Below are 20,686 nucleotides of genomic sequence, written 5' to 3'. Positions count from 1 at the left end.
GTAGACATGGTCAAGACAACCTCCTGAAGTTCAAACTGAGGATCAGAGTGAGAAAGAAAAGTGATTTAGGGACTCTGAACGTAACATGGTTGTTGGTCCCAGATGAGCTGGTTTACTGGCATTTTCCCATACAATCATCTCCACAGTTTATAGAGTATAGTCAGAAGAAGAGAAAATGGCGAGTGAGGCAACAGTAACTAACTAGAAAAAGCAATGTGAATGCAGAAAATGTGAAGACTTTGCCTGAAATGCTTAAAAATATTTGAAATATTCAAAGCAGTTTGTGATTGAGGTCAGCTTGTGTGCCTGTTTGTTTCTATACCACTCAGTCTGCATCTATCACTGTCTTTTACAGTCATGTCTAAATCTGCTGAATTTGATTCCCACCAATCAGGTGAATGGATGAAAGTTACAAAAAAAGAAAAGCATAAGCATACATTTCCAGAAAAAGTTGTGATACTAGAACTGTTTCTGTAGCACAAAGTACACAAAATAAGAACATAACAATCATCAAGAAATAAATCAAAATATATATTCACATTCAGAGCTGTGAAGAAAAAAGGTGCAGTCTATTGTGAAATCAGTGGATTTCAACACGCAGTGGTAAATAACATGACAGTCAGACCCACATGCTCCAACATGAAACCTGTATTAAGGAATCAAGAAGAAAAAGCAGCCTTTACCTTATAATAACCTTTTTATAAATAACTATGCAGCTTTACTAATAATAAATGCAGACATACAAATCAAGTGAAAAAGAAGCACTGTGGGGTTTTTTTCTTCCAAATAAATCTTTATTTTTTCAGTTTTTAAATAGCTGAAAAAAAAAAAAAAAAAAAAAAAAAAATTACACAGGTGAATAAAACAACATGGTGATCATTCATACAGCTATATGTGCATATCTGTCACGGTTCCTGTTAATGATGCAAACCAACACTGAAGACCACCGGAAGAGGAAAATAGTTACTTTTTCTCAATTGTTGTGTCACATGTAATTCATTATCCTGAGAAATTCAGTATGACTTCCCAATTTAATTAAAACAATCAATATTGCTGATGAAAAAGTTCACACAGAGCACACCCACGCACTCTTTAAAAAAAAAAAAAGAAAAAAAAAAAAGTCCACTCTCAACTAACACAGAATAGCGATGGAAGAATAAAATGTGATGGTCTTGTTCACTTCCGAGGACTGGCAGGAGAAAAAAAAAAAGAAAAAGAAAAGAAAGAACCTTGTTGAGAAGTGTGGGATCATAGATTATGAGACAATACCTACAATTGTTTTTGTCAATCAAACCTAATAATCTCGTCATCACATAACTCATTCTCAAGCAAAAAACAAAACACAGGCATAACATCTATCTGAAGAAAACGGTAAAATAAAAACAAGCTTGCAAGAGAGAACACAAAGAGCAAACAGAGTGCGACAAACAGTTACCAAATGTTTTGGGCTTTCTTTAAAACACACTTCTTTTGGTCTTTGGGTCAAGTGGGGCCCATCAGAGAGTGACCTCCCCCGAGGAGAAATGCAATTGTGATCAATAATTAGCTCTGCCCCAACAACTCCCTCGTGATCATCCTACACAACTCTTAATCTGAACTACTTCAAATAACACAATCCTACACTTAAAATGACAGGAGAAATACATCCAACAGTAACCAGAAGAAAACACGGCAAAGATCAACTTCATGTTAGAAAAAAAAAAAAAAGAAAGAAAGAAAAAAAAAAGTTCACGTGAGGATTTGACCTTCCGATTGAGCCAGCCGGTCCTCCGGGCAGAGAGTCCTTGTTGTTGAAGTCTTTGTCATCACACGGATCATGACGTAGATAAACGGTCCACCAGTAAAAGAGACAAAAAGCTTTGAAAAGAAGTTCCGGCATGCACAGGAACTTTGAAAACATTGTCACGTGACAATTAGTGTCTTGTCCTATCAGAGCGGGACAGACTGTGACACTTGGGAGAGGGAAAAACAAAACAAAACAAACAAACCAAAAAACTGAATATTTGCAGCACACCAAACGTGCTGTTTGAAGTCCTCAATCTTCTGTTCATCACTGTGACCAACTAGCAGTGAGCAATAGCCAGTTACAATTAGGGAAAGAAAGATATGCAAAAGACAGGCTGAGAAATGTTTGGAAGTGTTTGCACCAGTGCAAATGTTGCTATTGTTGACAGTTGGGTTGTTTTGTTTGTTTTTTTTAACCCCACAACACCTTACACTATACACGGGACTGAGAAACTCGGCAGGGTATGTGAGAGTTATGGGTTTTTTGTGTGTGTTTTTTCCCCTCAAAGTAAGGATTTAGGTGATGATAAAAACTGAAGAAACTGGTGACTTTTGTGCTGGTGCAAATCTTACCAGGTCAGAACCTTCCACAGCAAGGCATCAATTTCAACCTCCAAGACGCATTCAGAGGCGAGAGGAAAAAAGCTCTGTGTTGGTTTAGAGGAGGGAAGCTTCCAATCTTTCTTGGTTGTAAACCTAGAATATCTGGCAACCCGGGCAGAGAGAGGAGGGGTAGCACACGTCAGCTAAGATCGGGGTGCCGCAAAAAAGCACGTCAGGACTCCTCATTGCCCGAGTCGTCTTCGTCATAGCAACAGTCGCCATCCTCGCCTTCCACGTCGTCTTCGTCGTAGCAATAGTCATAGAACAGGTCGGAACCTTCATCGGGGGCTGGGGCACGTGTGCGGACGCAGTACTCCGCCAGCGTAGTGGGCACTTTCACGCCATCGCGCTCAGCTTCAGCTTTGGTAGCCAACACTTGTTTTCTGAGGGGAGATCAGAGTGGCGTTATTACAAACAGCTGGAGATTTATTATTTTCTGTCTTTCCATAAAAGATCAACCAAATCTGAAGAAAAGTTCCCACCTTATCCCCCAACAGTCAGCTGATCTTTTGCTAAATGAATGAAGCTGTGCAAAATTTTACCTTTATGCTATGAATGTTTTACAAGTAACATTCACAGTACAGAGTCCACACACCCACAACAGTCATCTGGTTAGGTCGCCTCCAAGGTACTTAAAAACACCTGCAGTGGATTTGCTAACACTCTTTCACAATTTGGGCAATTTGATTTTGCCAAATGTTTAAGTGAACTCCAGCTTTGATCATTCAGGATTTTTATTTTCTGAACATATTTATTCCCAGAAGAATGGCGGTTTTAATAATGCACTGGACAGTTTTAGCTGTTTCAACAATCAATACAGCTGTATTTCTCTGCTTGATGCAGGGCATTAGTTTGACCCTCTGAATCAGTAAAATCTTCTCTACAACTATGAGATACATCTTCTGACATGAAGTTACTTTTGTTTTGCGAGTGAGTTTATACCATTTCTTTTAACTGTGAATCATGCAAACTGTTTACCTGATGATCTCCACGTATTCCCGGTCTTTGCCTTTGCTGTCTCTCCATTTGCGGTACATGACAGACGCGTCCACATTGGCAGGAGAAAAGGTGTTGGGTTCATTCAGCAGTGAGATCACACTCAGCAGAATGGTCCTGGAAGCAAACACAAAGGTGGCAGTCAGCGTGGCATCTACTGCAGGACACGAACACACAAGTTATGTGAATTTAAACAAAAAGGAAAAAAAAAAAGAAAGAAGGAATTTCTACTTTCTGCCTTATGTTATTTTTTTTTTTAAATTACATTTTATTTTATTATTGGGTGAATTTAGAAATATGGATAAAGAGTCTCTCAGTATGGATTTAAATGCTAATTATTCTGGCAGATAATAGATTATTTTAAATTGTTCAAAAATGCTGTAAACGACAGTCAGGTAATTTGCACTGGATAAAACAATGAGCAACTAGAACACTGGACTGTGTTTTGATTAAAACAGACCTCTCTACGCCTTTGTAAATGTTATTTAAACAAGGTTGAGGAGGATTGTTGTCCTAAGACTGTCACTGAATGTTCAGCATGTTCAGAAATGGTGACGTTTGTATTTTTGTGTAATAACTTGTGCTGTGAAAGCAATGCATAATAATGCACTTCTACTATAATAAAACAGTATAAAAGAGGATATCTTCCTCTTCCTACTGACTGATAATGCCTCCATACTGCAAAAAAACAAGAGGCAACTCAAACTGCTTTAACTAACAAGGTGTATAATACATTGAATGCCCACATATGGATTCAGTTTCTAGATACAAGTAAAAAGAAGCCAATGAAGACGAATGTCATGCGATAAGACTCTGACTCAGGTAAATTATTGAAGTGGCTGAGAAAGGACAAAGAAGGGAGGTACCCAAGAAAGGAGAGACATGAGAGAGATAATGAGGGAGTGCTAACCGGACGTTCTGGGTGGGATTCCATCTCTCTGAAGGCAGCTCTCCGCTCTGTGGGTCGTCCACTGGAGGGTGCAGTATAGAAATACACACATCTCCATTCTAAAAGACACAGGGGAAAAGAAAGCTCCTTCAAATGTGATTCAGTCAAATTTAGTTATAGACTTTTTTAAAAACAAGAATCTGATAAAGTCCTGTATAAAAATACTAAACACACTACACAAAACATAAAAAAAAAAAAAGCCAACCTCTCCTAATGGAGAGATTATGAAGCTTGATCGCCTGTGGTTTTCAGCTGGGTTGAACACCTTAAGGTTGCTGGCAGTCAATCAATTAACTGCCAGGCTTCAATAACAAACAAACATTTTTTTTTTTTTTAAATGGGTCTAATGGGCCCCATGATGCAAGTGGTATTTGATCATATGAATCATGAGGCAAGCCTAGGACAGCTGCTCCCATCACAAACAGCAGTGGGAGGGCATACAAGTATGTCATGTTGTTACCTCATAGATGTTGGGGTGCCACATCTTGGTGAGGAAGCGGAAAGCCGGAGGGGAGTAAGGGTAGTCTAGAGGAAACTTGATCCGAGCCTAGGACAAAAAGAGACCTTTGGGGCTTGAATTGTGTGGCAACCTTTATTCATTCAGTAAAGCCTGTGTATTGTACTACATTGAGTGAAGTAATCACACAACTTTGGCTTTCTTACCTTGAAATATCCCCCTTCATAGTGAGTGTTTGGTGGTCCAAAAATGGCCACTTCCCAGTTGTATAAATCAGCCTCGTCCACCAGTGTTATTTTGAATCCCTCCACGGGCTCCTCCTGAAGGCTCTTCAGTTCCAGCATGAGTGCTTTCTGTGAACTGGCTACATGAGGGGCGTCGGGTTGCGCCATAATGTTGTTGTTGCTGGTGGTGGTCTGGGTGGCTGTCAGGATTATTCTGGAGTGAACAGTGGACTGCTTCCTTCTGTTCACGCGAACACGGCAAAGTTAGCCTAATGAGCCAAGCAGCCTACCCCGAAAACAACAACAACAACAGTACCGAGACAATAAAACAGGCCAAACGTGTCAGGCTGTGCTCGAGCCAAACAAAGGTGGCGTTGATCTGTCCCCGAAACAGAGGAATTATTTACCAATGTCAACACTCAAAGAAATCTGCAACTGACCGACCATTGTGTCAGACCCGCGCCTCCAGCTTTAGCTGATCTACCTGGCAGAACAGCCGCGGATATAAGCCGTAAATCTACTGATAGCTAGGAGCTAGCTAACAAGCCCTACCTCACCGACCAGATCGAGCCGATCTTAGCGCGGCGCGAATACTTCCTAACCGCATACAAGAGCCAGGCTAGGACAGAAAACACACCTATATACCCAAACCCATGAATTCTTTACGGCAACAGCCGGAAAATATAGCTCATACAGCCATAAGAGAAGACAGGATAGAGAAGAATGTTGCTGAAAGGAGTCCCCTTTCCTCTACAAACAGGCAATGGCGCCCTGTGATATGCGGGATTTGTAGTCCAGTTTCCACCTGTCGACATTATTTTTCCCCTTTAGAAAAGCAAAGAAGGCGTGCGATGACGCAGTTGACTATCTTATTACATAAGTTTATATAAAATTAAATTTATCCAGGAAAAAACTAACAGCCTTTAGAGAATATTTCTTTAACATTTTATTTGAGAGGGAATTTAGGGAACTGCATTTGCCACTTTCTGACGTCACAAAAACGCCAAATATTGTTCGTGCTTCTGAGCTGTTTTCACCCTGAAATTATTTCAGTACACTGACGGTTCTCAGTTGTATTCAGATGGTACTCCGAGGAGGGGTGCGGATTTCATATAAACAACGGGGAATTTGTTTCTAGTTTATTTTTCTCAAGGTTCTCGTGACGTAAATAATACGCGCCATTTTACAGAAAGCCCCTTCGAGGGGGCTTTTTGCTGCCCCGTTAACTAGTTAAAAATATAATGGTTTTATTTTATATTTTATTTTTTAGAATATGACCTGAAAATGTGAAATATTGACATTATTTGCTTTTTAAACGTTCCAATGCAGCTTAACCTGGCGCAAACATAATATGTTTTAGAAAGTCCCCTTTGTTACATCTTATTTATGCGACATACTGGTGTTGGGACCCCCTATTGAGAGAAAGTTCGCAATGAGTTCCAAGTCTCGACGTCGGACTCGCTCCAGGTCCAGAAGTCGGAGCCGAGATCGGCCGAACAAGTCAAGAGGAAACAAGTCTAGATCTCCAGATGAGAGGAGAGACCGCAGTCGGTCTGCCGACAGGAAAAGGGCCGCTCGTGTTAGGGGAAGATCCGGCAGTCGGGACTCCAGCGATGGCTCTCCGGCCCGACGTCGGCCTCAGCACAGGGGCCGCTCTGGTTCTAGCAGCGGCTCGGAGAGCGACCGGAGGCGAGAGACTCACCGTCAGAGGAACAGGTCGAAGGGTCGGTCATCAAGGTAATCGCTTTACGAAGCGGAGTTGGCTGCTTACTTGGGATTTTATATATTATGATGGTAGTAGCAGGCCTCATTTGAACACATCGAGTGACTCCGTAAACGTAACGTTTTTCTGTCCGGTTTGCGACAGCGAAAGGACATCAACAATATTCTTTTTTGGGGGAATTCCAGGAATCAGCATGCATCTATGCTTTTGCATAGGCGCTAAATATAATTTAATGTTGACTTGCAGAACTGAGCAAAGCCTTACTTCAAAAAAGGAAGAAAAAAGATGTGTCTGTTGTTTTATTATTTGAAGAACCACCAGTACCACCAGTGCGTGTGGCGCAGTATTGCTTGCTAGAAGGCAACATGCCAATGAGACCTTCGTAGATATTCTGTCTATCCATCAATCAATCATCCAAAGGTTGCAATGGCAGCAGCCTAAGCAGGGTATTCCAGACATCCTTCTCCCAAGCAACACTTTCCAGTCCTTGCTGGGAGATACTGAGGCGTTTCCAGGCAAAGTGAGATGTATAATCTCTTCAGTGGGTTCTGGGTCTAGCTCGGGGTCTCCTCCCTGAGGAGAAGGCATCTTCTTTGATCACCAGGTTTTTCTATTCCTAGTATCAGCTTTTTAAAAATGTATTGCTGGAATCAAATTTAAATTACCCTTCTTTTTTGAAAAGCAAATTATATTTCTGAATTGAATCTTTTGTTGTTCTGTGTGATTGTTGATTGGATGTAGGGTTTAAATCATTGTACAACATGATGCTTGTTGTCACTTCAGTCATAAAATATTACAAAAGGGATGTGTGCACAGTATATTGCTGTAATGATGTTTGTCCCATCCTTGGTTGAGTGCCAGGCTGCTGCACAGTAATCCAATCAACCGATAGCTATGCTGATGTTCAGTGACGTTAGTGTTAGGCTTTATGTGAATGAAAAGAGCTGCTGTAGATATAATCCCTATATCAACTTGTTATGGTAACTCCATTGCATATATATAAACAAACAAATAAATAAATAAATAGGTTTTTAACTGTATTCAACAGGACTTCACTTTCAGAGATTCCTCTTATGTGGTTCTTCTGTAGTTAATATTGTATTCCTGCAGTCACTGTATTAAATCACACTTTCTGTCTCAGTCCTGATTCAGATAATACCAAAATGAGAAGGAGGAGAAAGGAACAGGAGAGTCGTAGAACAACATCCCAAGAGAGGAGAAAGGGAAGATCCCAGTCCAGTTCTGACTCCCGTGATGGGAGCGGCGACAGAGAAAGGAGAAGAAGAAGGAGTGCCGAGAGAGGGAGTCCACCAAGAGACAGACAGAGGAGGGAGTGGGACAGAGAGAAAGAGAGGCACAAGAACAGCAGCAGAGACAGAGACAAAAGTCGAGAGCGAAGGAAGAAAAGTGAAGACAGGGAGCGCGGGAGGAGTAAGAGAAGCCAAGAGAAGTCTGACTGGGGCAGAGGCAAGCAGCGCTTCAGTTCAAGTGAATCATCTGAGAGCTCAGAGTCTGATTGCGAGACAGGCGCAGTCAAGGAAAAGGAGGAGAAGAAAAAACAGAAGGAGATGATGAAAGCTCTTGAGACACCAGAGGAGAAGAGGGCCAGAAGGTTGGCAAAGAAGGAAGCAAAGGAGAAGAAAAGGAGAGAGAAAATGGGCTGGAGTGAGGAGTACCTGGGATACACCAATGCAGACAATCCTTTTGGGGACAACAACTTATTGGGAACATTTAAATGGCAAAAGGTGAGTTCCTGACTGCAAAAGTTTGGATATTTGCCTGTCATAACCTGCCTTGAGACCTTGTATCCCATCCATGGTTCTTTTTGCTTCCTCAGGCATTAGATAAGAAAGGTATTGGTCATCTCGGAGAGAAAGAGCTCAAAGAAAGGAACAAATGTATTCAGGAGGAGAACCGTAGAGAGCTGCAGAAGGTAAGAACTGTGGGATGAAAATCTTCCACATTAGTGCTCACACAGTACCTGACTTTTTATACAAATGCTTAAAAAAAGGATGGAATTTCAGTTCTCAGGCAAAACATAGAGGATCAGTTTTAAGATTAGAGATTGGGAGCGACATATTTATACACCAACTTTATGTTGATGTAGGTGAAGCAGCTGCGTCTGGAGCGGGAGCGAGAGAAGGCCATGAGAGAGCAGGAGCTGGAAATGCTGCAGAGAGAGAAAGAGGCAGAATATTTCAAGACTTGGGCTGAACAGGAAGACAACTTTCATCTGCATCAAGCCAAACTAAGGTTAGTGTGGCTCTTATATTAACAATCTCCCTTTTCATACCTCTGAGGATTCTTATGTACTCCACTATGATTGGATCAGTTTGTTTAAACTTCCACCTTCTACATCTATTTATCTAATTAACCCTGCTTCACACCCTTGTGCTTTGTCTCTGCAGGTCTAAGATTAGAATTCGTGACGGCCGTGCCAAGCCAATTGACCTTTTGGCGAAGTACATCAGTGCAGAAGATGATGATTTGGCAGTGGAAATGCACGAACCATACACGTTCCTCAATGGGCTCACGGTCACTGACATGGACGACTTGCTAGAGGACATAAAGGTTTGTAGATGTGCTTAAATAAAGTGTAAAAGTTCTGTTTACAAAAGGACCAATTTAAGAGTGTGAACCTGCACTTTTGTTTGTGTGTTTTACCCAGTAACTATATCATCTTTAAATGTGATTTGTGATTATTAGGGTTAAATAAAAATATGTGAGTATACAGTGTTTCATAATATGCCCATACACAAATACAATATTAAAAACCCAGCTCAATTTGTAGTGTAAAGCTTAGACTTTATGTAAAACATAACATCACCCACTGCGTTATGAGCTACTGTTATGAAGCCTCACGTTATAGCACTGTGCAAAATTCTTAAACTATCCCCTGTTTCTTTGTATTTTGCTTCCAGATGTTAGGTGCTCTTGACATTTTTTAAGTGCTCTTGAGCAATAGTTCTCCAGGTTTCCTGAAGGCCTTTCAGTGCTCTTCTTTGATCACTGGCATCTATTTTGCTTATTTTCAGTCCAGTTCTTGTACCTGACCTTTCTCAGAGGAATCTTTGTTTGTTAAGCCACCATGAATCATTCAAGCATAAAAAGAGACCTTGCGCAAGGGATGGATCTGTGCCATGTTTATCATCGGTAGACAACTTGGCAAATAACCAATTTGAAATTGAATCTTCAGGCACTTTGTTACTCCACAGCACATTTCTTTACTTCAGTCAAGAACTGTCTCAGTGGAAGGGTGGCAGGAAGAAAGGGAAACAGGGAGGAGTGAGTTAGGTATACCAAATTACACAAGAACTGGACGGAATCTGTTCAAAAGGTCTTGTAAAGTAATGAATCCAAATTTGAAGTTTTTCGTTCAAATTGTCATTAACATGTACAGAGGAGGTCTAACACTGAGTGTCTACAACATTCTGCAAAACATGGTGGGCTCTCTTGGGGCTGCTTTTCAACCAGTGGTGTTGGACAGGAAGTCAGAATTAATTGAATTATCAACAGGAAAAAAAAAATGCTGGAAGGCATCTGATTGGCAACGGCTTCATGACAGTGATCCCAAACACACTATCGATCGGCCTTCCCAGCTTAACATTATTGAAGCAGTGTGGGATCATCTTGATAGAGAATTGAAATTGAACAAAAGGCAGCAAACATCCAAAGAAGGACTTTGAATTTCCTTCAGGAAGCCTCGAGAATTATTCTACTACTTATTACAAGTCTTATTATTATGTATTACAAGAAAGCTGTCTAAGAGAGTTGGTCATACAAAATACTGACTTTAAAGCTTGTTGGAATTGTACATTTTTGCCTTTTTATATACTGTATTTCTATGTATGTTTGCACTGATCTGTCATGTCTACTAATTTCTAATAATGACATAACGATAAGGGGTGGCTCAAGACTTCTGCACAGCACTGTAGATAGTATTAGGTCCTAACATGAATATTGACTTTTACTTTGTAAAATACCTGAGCACAGACTAGTGTAAGTATCCACACAGCAGATGGTGTTAACTGGTAATTGCTTTAAATTCTCCAATTGTCAAGAACACCACAAACATGGTGGCAAAGTCCAATTCAGGGACTCAGATTAGCTGACCTCGTGCTTAGCAGGCTACCAGCATGTATGGCCACCTAGGAAGCGACCATCTCTCACAGTTTAAGCCTTAATTATATAAATGTCACAGAATAAAGGTGCTATTAGGAGGCATTTAGTGTAAATCTATATTTAAATGTTTTAACACATATTTACCCTAAACATGTCAAAAGATGTGTGTTAGCATGTACTGATCTTAAAGTGCAGCATAATTAAAACATTACTGCATGCGAAATGTTCTGCTAGGTGTACATGGAGTTGGAACAGGGCAAGAACGTGGACTTCTGGAGAGACATGACCACCATCACTGAGGATGAGATCAGCAAACTGAGAAAACTGGAGGCCTCTGGAAAAGGGCCTGGTAGGACAACCGTCACATTGTCCCTCTCTAATGGCTTTTATCCTGATAGGATTCTTTTTTTTTTTTAATTATTAATTTATCCATTTATTTCTCAGGTGATCGTCGTGAGGGCATCAATACAGCTGTGAGCACAGATGTTCAGTCTGTGTTCAAAGGAAAGACATACAGTCAGCTGCAAGCACTGCACCAAAACATTGAGGCAAAGATTCGGGCTGGAGGATCCAATCTTGATATCGGTTATTGGGAGAGTCTGTTGCAGCAGGTCAAAGTCTACATGGCCAGAGCAAGGTATGACAGTGATGTGGCAATGCCCACTGTTTTTGGCTGGCTTAATAAAGTTAAGTGCCATCTTTATGCAACTTAATATTGTACTGCTGTCTTTTCTGGCCAGGGCGCTCTTATAAAAGAGATTTGTAATCTCAAGAGTGTGATTGTTTAAAACTAAATCTAACTTTTTATGCTGTAGGCTGAGAGAACGACACCAGGAGGTGTTGCGTCAGAAGTTGTTCAAGCTGAAACAGGAACAGGGAGTAGAGAGTGAACCTTTGTTTCCCATCATCAAAGAGGAGCCTAGGAGTGAGGAAGATGAGTAAGTTATAATGTACAGACCTGAGATGCAAATTCCTCTTTGCACTATTGCAAGAGGTGCATTGTAAAATCTAAACCAACATTTCCTTATTCCAGTGAGAGAGGAGGGCAAACTAGAGAGAAAAGGAGAAACACTGAAACAGAGCCAGAGGAGGGTCCGTCTACATCTACAGCAGGAAGAGAAGATGAGGAAGCAGGAGAAAAGGGTGACAAGAAGGATGGAGAGGAAAAGGATGAGGTGGTGGAGGCTGTTCTGACAGAGGAGGACCTGATCCAGCAGAGCCAAGCGGAGTACGACTCGGGTCGCTACAGCCCCACGCTGCTCATGCAGTCTGAGCTGCCGCTGGACACCCACACGATCACCCCAGAGGAAGACGCACACCGGCTGCAGTTAGCACGCAGACAGCTCCAAGTCACAGGTATGAGATGACAGCAAAGCATCCTCACTGCAGAAATGTATAACCATGCATATTGGGAACTGTAGCCTCACTGTTTTACCACTTTCTGTGTCAGGTGACGCCAGCGAAAGTGCAGAGGACGCTTTTGTGCGACGGGCCAAGGAAGGCATGGGCAACGATGAGGCCCAGTTCAGCGTCGAGTTTCCGGTCACTGGGAAAATGTACCTGTGGGCAGACAAATACCGCCCCAGGAAACCACGCTTCTTCAACAGGGTCCACACAGGCTTCGAGTGGAACAAGTACAACCAGACACATTACGACTTCGACAACCCTCCCCCTAAGATAGTCCAAGGTTACAAGTTCAACATCTTCTACCCAGACTTGATCGACAAGCGATCCACGCCTCAGTACTTCCTCGAGCCCAGTCCTGACAACAAGGACTTTGGAATTTTAAGGTTCCACGCGGGCCCGCCGTATGAGGACATTGCTTTTAAGATCGTAAACAGGGAGTGGGAGTACTCGCACCGACACGGCTTTCGCTGTCAGTTCGCCAATGGGATCTTCCAGCTTTGGTTCCACTTCAAGAGGTATCGCTACAGGAGATAAATGCCACAGATCAGTACGGACCAAAGCCTCCAGTGACTGGCTTTTACACATGCTGTACAGTAAAGGTGCTTTGTTGTTTTTGTTTTAGCTGCTCTCTTAGAAAAGCAGTGTTAAAGCTTCAAGTCACTGTGTACTGATGTCTAAGAAAGCAAAACTGTAATTTAGTCAAAAAGTTACACATTAAAGATTTTTTTTCCCTTCTCCTTTTTACTTTTTGCATTTGGCCACTGGTTTCAAATTAACTTCACGTTAGAGATAAAACAGTAAGCATTTTAAACTTGCTGAAACAACTTAAAGAACATATAAAAATTGTTTAATTACAATAAGACAAAGTCTTAGTAGCTAGTGGTTACAAAATAAGTGGCTCAATTTCAATTACTGTACATTCCCTGTAAAAAAATCAAACCAGTCATTGCAACATATTCCAATCTGTGGTACTTAAAACAATTAGTAGGAATTTAAGCACAAACCTGCATATAAAACAAAAAGGCAGGAATTCAAGTACATCATATTTGTACCAAAAATAATTTAGTTTAGTTTTATCAGTTTTGTTTATCAAAACAAGCATTTGGAATGTTTTTACATCCAAGTTTCTATGCAAATATTACCGCTGAACCCCTATTCTCATTAGTTCAGGGCAGAAACGAAGCCGTTTCGGTATCCCCCCATTCATTTGAGTCTAAAGTCTATCTTTGTTAATGTCATGCGCTTCCCGCTTTCTGTTTTTTAGCTCTCAGTGTTGGTTGTTGTTACTGTTGCTGCTGATGACCACGGGCTTTTCCTCTCTGGGTGCAGCTTGGTAACTCACACCGGAGTGTAAAGCCTCCTGGTTCTGGCTCTCCTGAGGTTGCTCTTCACTTTTACTCTTAGAGAAACTCCAAGGCAGACACAGATGGCCTTTGTAAAAGTTCCAGGCCAAAAGGGCAAAAAAGCAAGCCCCAAAAGAGCACATGCAACCTGCAGTCCAGTAACTGATCCACAATCAGTCTGAGCTTTGGGATTCACTGTCCTATCATCTTTGCCAGAGTCTGATAGGTCAATTGTGACCAGATGCTCAATTACAGTTATGCTGTGCATTTTAGTTCTGGAGTGCTCTACAGACAAGCAGCGGTAACGACCGGCATCGCTTAATGAAACATTCTGGATCAGAAGTCCGTCTTGTAGTTGAAGTGCAGCTGAAGGCGTCAGATTGATATTGTTCTTCTGCCATATGATTTTTCCCAAGCTGGAAAGGGGTAGACAACTGAGCTTCAGGTCCTCGCCTTCCCGGATGGACCAATTCAGAGGCTTGATAGGGTCTGACATTTCAAGAGACACCCATAAATGAATTTTCAATTTGACAACTTCAACAGATCACATGCAGAAACGTGCAAACTCCAGAAGATTCAGTTTCATGAATAAACTTACCAGCATCAGGGCAAAGGGAAGCATCTCCAACTTTCACACTTTGGATTATATCACTACAAAAAAAGAGGCAGTAAATGAAAAATTAGTTTGAATAAAGAACATCAATATCACTTGGTCCTTGTCTTTAAAGTGATGCCTACCGTTGTGATTTAGAAATGAAAACACATTTCCCCAGAGCATTGTTCCAGCCACAGTGTGGGTCTCTGGCTAGCACACAGTCCATACAGGATGAGGACCTCTCACAGGTGGCCAGTGGTATCTGGGCTACTCCAGTGTCTGAGCCTGCATAGAGCTGACCATGTACATCTTGGATCTATGACACAAACACAGAGCACCGATGATGCTGATGCACATTGACACCAAACATATTGACCCTGTTTATTCTTTCTGAGAAGACTGTTTATAAATAACTTAAATATGTGTTTTTTCACATTCTTGATAAATCCAGGCTTGCTGAAGGATAAAAATAAATAAATAAAAATGTACTGGACTTCCTGAAACAATATCACTACTGAGGCATCAGCTGTGATAGAAACTGTTTTAAATGAATGGTTATCTCAAATTACCGTGATATTTGAGAATTTAAGAATCTTGATTGGCTGAGGGGGGTGGAAGATTTGTACTTCCTCTATGATGAACATCTCTCCATCGTAGTTCACAGCTTTCAGCACTGTGCCTTTGTCTTTTGTATAAAAAAAGGAAACATATTTACATGCATAAAGTCCAGTATGCTTACCACTGTTAAGTCATCAAAAACGGCAAAATGGACAACAAACAAGAAGTGACAATGATGTACTGATGCAAACCTGTGCCTATAAACATCACGGGGTACTTGTTGCCATCTGCAGCTTTCATTTGGTTTACTATGATTTGTGTGAATGTAGCTCCTCTGCGCACCAGTAGAGGTTTATCTCCTATTGGCTGGATAATCTGGTCCATGAGGGGCTTGTCCTTGACAAACTGAAGGGTTCGGTCTGGTAGATCCAAAGTTTTCTGTATGCCCGCCTTACGAGCCTCATTATTTATACACTGGCAAAGGATCAATGGAAAGGAAAGAGAGAGCAGGGTGCAAAAAGGAATCAGCTTCCTGTTAGGGTTTTCTTTAAAAAAAAATGCACAAGGGAATTTTGGGAAGACTTACAGCTCCAGGCCGAGGGACGGGCACTTCTCCGCTATACATCACCCACTTAACAAAGGAGGTTTCTACGGGGACTGGGGTCTTGTACTTCCCCTCTGCAAACACTCGGCTTATGTCTGACACGCGGTACGCACACACTGCAGACAAGTCTGATGTGTCTCTTAAATAAACACACACACACACACACACCAAACATGCAGCAGATCTTAGCCAACTGGTGTTCTAAAGACATAAAAGAGGAAGTTAACCTTTTCCTTCTTACACAAACATCTATGCTGGTCCAAACTTACGACTGTGCTGTGAAGACGGTGTAAAAAATACAGCTCTTCCAATCCTTCTCGGGGTCACACCAGCGGTATGCGTCCCGGATAATGTACGGCAGCTGGGACTCCAGCACCGGACAGTCTATTCTAGCTTTCAAGAAGGTTGTCCACTTTTTCTGCAAAGTCCTTTGACCGCCAAGATCCCCCTGTGAACACAGAAATGCATAACAGGAGGAAAAATACACATAGCAATGAAACAACAGAAAGGGCTGCAGGAGCACAAGGAAGTGCCATTTATGTGCCATTGTCATTGGAAGCGCATGCAATGTAAAACCTTTTATCACCTTGCAGACGCGGGCCACGCGGGACACCACCAGTTTGTTGTAGCAGTCGCATTCCACAGCGGTCTCACTAAAGAACAGGTAAACTTTGTCGTCATCTCCGCTTTCACTTTCCTTGCTCTCTGGCATCTGAGCCATGGAAACAAAGGTGGGCTCTGGCACAAGAAGAAAAGAAAACTTTAACTTTGACTGAACTAATAGGTTTTTAAAAAAATTATTTTATCTCTTACCATTAAGCCAGGAGCTTTTAAACTCAGTGCGTATGGTACCAGACGAGCTGCGCATTAGGACGGGTTCAGAGCCGAGGAAGTTCATTGACGTGGCTGAGTAAAGTTCATTACCTAACGAGACCAGAGAGCAAAAGAAAATATGTTTGCTCTGCTAATCTTTTCAACAGATTTCTTAGTGTAGTTGGCAAATTTCTGCCTACCTTCCATGATTGAAGCGTATCTCTGGAAAGGATCAAATGGACACTTCCCTTTACCATCCTCCATATTCTTCTCAAAAGTCAATGCATCATCTGAAAAGGACTGCACCGGCAAACACCGTTTTATCTTTAGGTATTATTCTGCACTTATTGTGAAGCTGATGAAAAGCCATAAAAACCATCTATTCAATCAGTTCATGAATTTATCTCACCATGTAGTAGCACTCAGGATCAAAAGCATTGGTTCCACACACATACATTCTGTCATCTCCCACCTTATGCAGGATCCTGATATAGTTCAAGCACTCCGTCTGCAAAAGGAATTCAAGAACCAGTGAGTGCCTCTGCTTAATGTAAATTAACCTTTACAAAACTACAATCAACCAACCTCTGCATTTTTTCCTTTGTTTTTACAATCTGTCTTTTTTCCTGGAGTTGCTTCCCATGCAACCTAAAAGATAAAAAACACAATTTTGGTCACACTTCAAAAAAATAAATAAAAGTTCTGTTGAATAGGGTTAAGTTTGGGCCTGTCATAATAACCGATTGTTGACAAACGTTATGACAAGTCCACGACTCTGACATTGCTTTCATTACTGGTCACACTACTCTGTGTGGTAGGATAACATGTTTCTCAGGGCTAACAGGTTTTCTGCTGTACAGAACAATACTTTCAACATTTACAGTTTTAAAGGAAGCACAGCTGCTGTTAAGATGGTTAACCTGTGAAGATGTAGCTAAAATTGTTACTGAAGAGGAAGTGTTGCAGCTCAAATTACATGATCTGTTTTACTATATCTGCTAGCTTTGTTTGCACTGTGTTATTATCACAAGAATCAACGGTCAAATACGCCATGGTATTTGCCATTTTTTGACTGTAGTTGATAATTAATAAGGTGCAATCTGAGGTGAAAACAGGATAAATTCATGTGAAGGAAGCCTAATTTAAGGACAAAGTTTTAAACAGGTTTTTTTCCATCTTTGAAATAATATGTGTCAGAAAGCTCTGTGGTTATGAGGCTTCCCGTTAAGCTGTACTGCAGTGGTTGTGTCTAAATGATCACATCACGCACAAAAGAATATACATCAAGAATTGGACTGTGCACATTAGAAGAGTTAGATCAGTTCACACTGTTGTTGAGGAATTAAACAAATGAACCCATGTCTTTTGTTTGCCTGAAGTTAGGCTCTCAGGAAGCACCTTTCCGGATCACAGATGGATCAATTCCAGTCCGGCCCCTACTCCCTCCTACTCTGCGACAGAGTGGGACTTTCACAGCTGTGAGGAATAAGTTCTGTCTTGTTGCCTGATTTTTACTCAGCGTTCATGGTAGATAGAGTCTGCGAATTTCTCGCAGAACCACATGAAAATGGCCAATAACATCAGTGGTTCAAGCGATGGGCGAACATTTTTAGCTTTCTTTTCTTTGATAGATGTTGAAACGTTTCTATCAGAATCTGAATCAGAATCAGAAAGACTTCATTTATCCTCAAGGGGCAATTAAGATACAACAGAGCAGCATGACGTTGAAGATAAGGACAGGGCATATACAGGCAATAAGAGTGAGATAATAAATACACAGAATATACAGTATATACACAGTTTTAAAATTAAAGTGTCTGAATAGGTGAAAAAATAACTGTAAGTGACTAAAAGTGAGTAAAGTGTCGGCAGTATAAAAAGAGTGTAGAGTAGTTTATGTTTATGGGTGCGGGAAATGGTCTCATCGGCTATGTTGGGCACTTGCCCTGGATTGGTGAAAGAGACTGTTTTAAAAGGAATAAAGTGGGTGCAGCCTGTTAAAGAAAAACAAACAAACAAAAAAAGCTGTTCTTACTGAAGCACGTTTCTGGGAGATGTTATAGAGGTCAAGTGCGTACACTTTTTCCCTAGCACCAAGCATGAGCACGCCTTTATCTTCTATCAACAGCATGGTGGAGTAGTTATAGACATCATTCTCACTAAAAAAACGAGCATTGTCCCCTAAAGGAAAAAAAAAAGACAGCAGACAAATGATTAACTCAGCAACCACCAGTGATTAAACGGCATTTCCTTTTGAGTCAATCCAAATTATATGAGCCAACACAAGCTGACGCACTGTAAGTCAAGGTTACACAAGACAAAAGAGCAGCACTTACTGTGATAAGGCACAGATCTGCGGGGGATGCAGTTCAGTGGTAAGTTTTCCTTGGCCATCAAGGCCAGAGGCAGCAGGCAGAAGACAGTGAGGGACAGCAGCAGATTCATGGCTCCTTTTGCTCAAGCTCAGAGGACTTTAGGCTTTATTGTTTCCTCAACAGTCAGTCATAGAGCGGTAAAGGCGGCAGGGTGGCATCTATGACGTGATGTGGTCTGTGGTGTTTGAAGGGTAGCAGCCCCTTTACTGGCCCCGCTCTGCAGGCTGTCCATGGGGAGATGGATGGCACGGACCAAAACACAAAGGCGATGGGGGCTGAAAAATACAAGGGTGTACAAGATATTAAAAACTGTTCATGAGTAAAGAAGGAAAAGTATAGAACCTTAATGGATGTACAGCAAAACACCAGGAGAGGACAATAGCTGACAGGGGTAAACATCAAAGAGCATCAAAACAAAGTGTAAGAAACTTAGCCAAAAAATAAGAAAAAAAAGAAAGAAAAGAAAAAGTAAAGGAATCGCCAGAAAGGACAGAGTGAGCTAAAGTCAGCACCACAGTAATTCTGTCAGTGCCATAGTGATGTTAATGCAGGGCCATGAAAAGCATTCAGCGGGGTGCAGGGATGTCAACCTCAGCTCTCCTGCAGCACCAAGCACCGACACAATGAAAGATTCACACAGAGTGCCAAATTCTGGGCTCGATTAGAGACGAGCTCTTGCACAAAGTTGGCTGCAAGGAAGTTAGTTGCAAGAGTGGTTTCATTGCACCGAGCAGGAAACTGAGGTAACCTTTAATTACGTCGTTGTGACAAAAGGAGCATCTGTTTTCATTACTCTCACAGTAATGAAATTAGAAGTAATGGAGGTGTGTGTGTTACCTGATGAGCCACAACATGTCAGAGAATGCACCCCGATAAGATTATTTAGCCTTGAGGGCCAATCCCAGCTTCACTTTACACCCACACCACACACACACACACACACACACGCGCACATGCGCACACACTCACATCACCGTGCCTCTCATATTTACGTTCAACTGAATCTGAACAGTAGAACAAACCTGATAAGTGTGTCAAAATCAGTATGGAAACAAAAACCCATAAAATAAATGAGAATTTACCAGTACGCTACTTAGCTAAATTAGTTATAATAATAGTAATAAAGTACGTTACCCCTTGTAGTGAAGCTTTAACGTGAAATTCACCCTGAAGCTGTTAATAAAGTAGCTCTGGTAGGTTAGCTAAGACTGAGCAAACACTCCAATCACAAGTTAATCTCTTACCTGCGCGCGGACACGCCCCAATCTCCCGAGGTTTCCTCTAAGAAAAAAAATAGTCCCAGCACCTGTTTACGACATATTTTACCACCGCTTCACGGACAGTTTGATAGTTTAAAAAACAAAAACAAACAATGCAAAATCAAAAACTCCCACATACCTTTAGTAAACACTCAATAAAAGTGTGAACAACTGAGACTAACGTCTAACGTACCCCAGAGGTGTCAGACGTTGGCCGTAGGCAGCAGCTTCCACTGAGGGTTATTATCTGCAAGCTCGCGTCTAAAACTCAGCGACCGCACAGAACATTAAAAAGGAAAGGCGCTGGTGCAACGGCTCAGCAGCCCGTCAGCCTCCAGTGAGTGTTTCTAAAGACACAGCGGTGCTTCGTTTCTGTCCACAGCCTCTCTCACCGGTCATATCCCGCGGTCGGTGAAAGGATCTGAATGGCCGGGGCTCCTGCTCCGGACAGCCGCGCAGGGTTTTTTTTTTTCCTAGTCCCACATACCCCTTCGGAGTGTGGCGGAAGGCGCTGACCTCTGGTCTGATTAAGTGTTCGTTATTCTCTTATTAGTACTACTACTACTGTCGGTAGAGGGCACAGCTGACTCCTGCTAGGCGGATCAGGTAAACCGTAAAAACACCTGGCAGCGTGTCCAAACAGGAGTGATGAAGCAATGCAACATAGCAATGCGGCGTGTTGTTATCTGCCCGCCACGTTACGGATGGAAACGATGTATTTACATTAATGCCATCATCATCTCCCTGCATGTGCAACATTCTGCCACTATAATAATCCTGCACATGCACAGACATATGAAAGCGCAGAGAACTGATGCATATTTGTTATGATCTTATAGTTACATTTTATTGAGATGCCACAAATCAAGAGAA

General features: G+C 41.7%; 3 protein-coding genes across 10 annotated transcripts; 1 reads left to right on the top strand and 2 right to left on the bottom strand.

Moving 5' to 3' along the window:
- Positions 1-787: 787 nt before the first annotated feature.
- On the bottom strand, positions 788-5,804 carry cdc34b (cell division cycle 34 homolog (S. cerevisiae) b). Its single transcript, XM_031738327.2, has 5 exons — positions 4,997-5,804; positions 4,794-4,880; positions 4,295-4,392; positions 3,367-3,501; positions 788-2,771 (listed from the first exon to the last, which is right to left on the bottom strand). The coding sequence occupies exons 1-5, from the start codon at positions 5,180-5,182 to the stop codon at positions 2,561-2,563; spliced, it is 717 nt and encodes a 238-aa protein (XP_031594187.1). The 5' UTR covers positions 5,183-5,804; the 3' UTR covers positions 788-2,560.
- A 602-nt stretch (positions 5,805-6,406) lies between these two features.
- Positions 6,407-13,200, top strand: cactin. Its single transcript, XM_031738347.2, has 10 exons — positions 6,407-6,751; positions 7,879-8,482; positions 8,575-8,670; positions 8,845-8,990; positions 9,146-9,308; positions 11,094-11,208; positions 11,304-11,496; positions 11,675-11,797; positions 11,893-12,215; positions 12,310-13,200. Exons 1-10 carry the CDS (start codon positions 6,447-6,449, stop codon positions 12,798-12,800), a joined length of 2,559 nt encoding a protein of 852 aa, XP_031594207.2. The 5' UTR covers positions 6,407-6,446; the 3' UTR covers positions 12,801-13,200.
- On the bottom strand, positions 13,092-20,458 carry LOC116319248 (semaphorin-4E-like). 8 transcript variants are annotated; one of them, XM_039601982.1, is made up of 16 exons: positions 19,953-20,458; positions 19,799-19,860; positions 18,516-18,829; positions 18,215-18,360; positions 16,765-16,827; positions 16,589-16,687; positions 16,380-16,479; positions 16,180-16,290; positions 15,953-16,104; positions 15,636-15,814; positions 15,349-15,505; positions 15,014-15,236; positions 14,774-14,889; positions 14,348-14,520; positions 14,208-14,260; positions 13,092-14,098 (listed from the first exon to the last, which is right to left on the bottom strand). In XM_039601982.1, exons 3-16 carry the CDS (start codon positions 18,622-18,624, stop codon positions 13,605-13,607), a joined length of 2,175 nt encoding a protein of 724 aa, XP_039457916.1. In that variant the 5' UTR covers positions 18,625-18,829; positions 19,799-19,860; positions 19,953-20,458; the 3' UTR covers positions 13,092-13,604. The 8 variants fall into 8 exon arrangements, with proteins under 8 accessions (XP_039457916.1, XP_031594381.2, XP_039457915.1 ...); XM_031738521.2 differs by having other exon boundaries at positions 19,799-19,835; XM_039601981.1 differs by having other exon boundaries at positions 19,799-19,885; positions 20,007-20,458.
- Between the last annotated feature and the right edge of the window lie 228 nt (positions 20,459-20,686).

Source organism: Oreochromis aureus, linkage group 18 (genome assembly GCF_013358895.1).
Source record: "Oreochromis aureus strain Israel breed Guangdong linkage group 18, ZZ_aureus, whole genome shotgun sequence".
NCBI classification, from domain to species: Eukaryota; Metazoa; Chordata; class Actinopteri; order Cichliformes; family Cichlidae; genus Oreochromis; species Oreochromis aureus.
The sequence above is the reverse complement of the archived record's forward strand: the minus strand, read 5'-3'. Positions and strand labels throughout refer to the sequence as shown.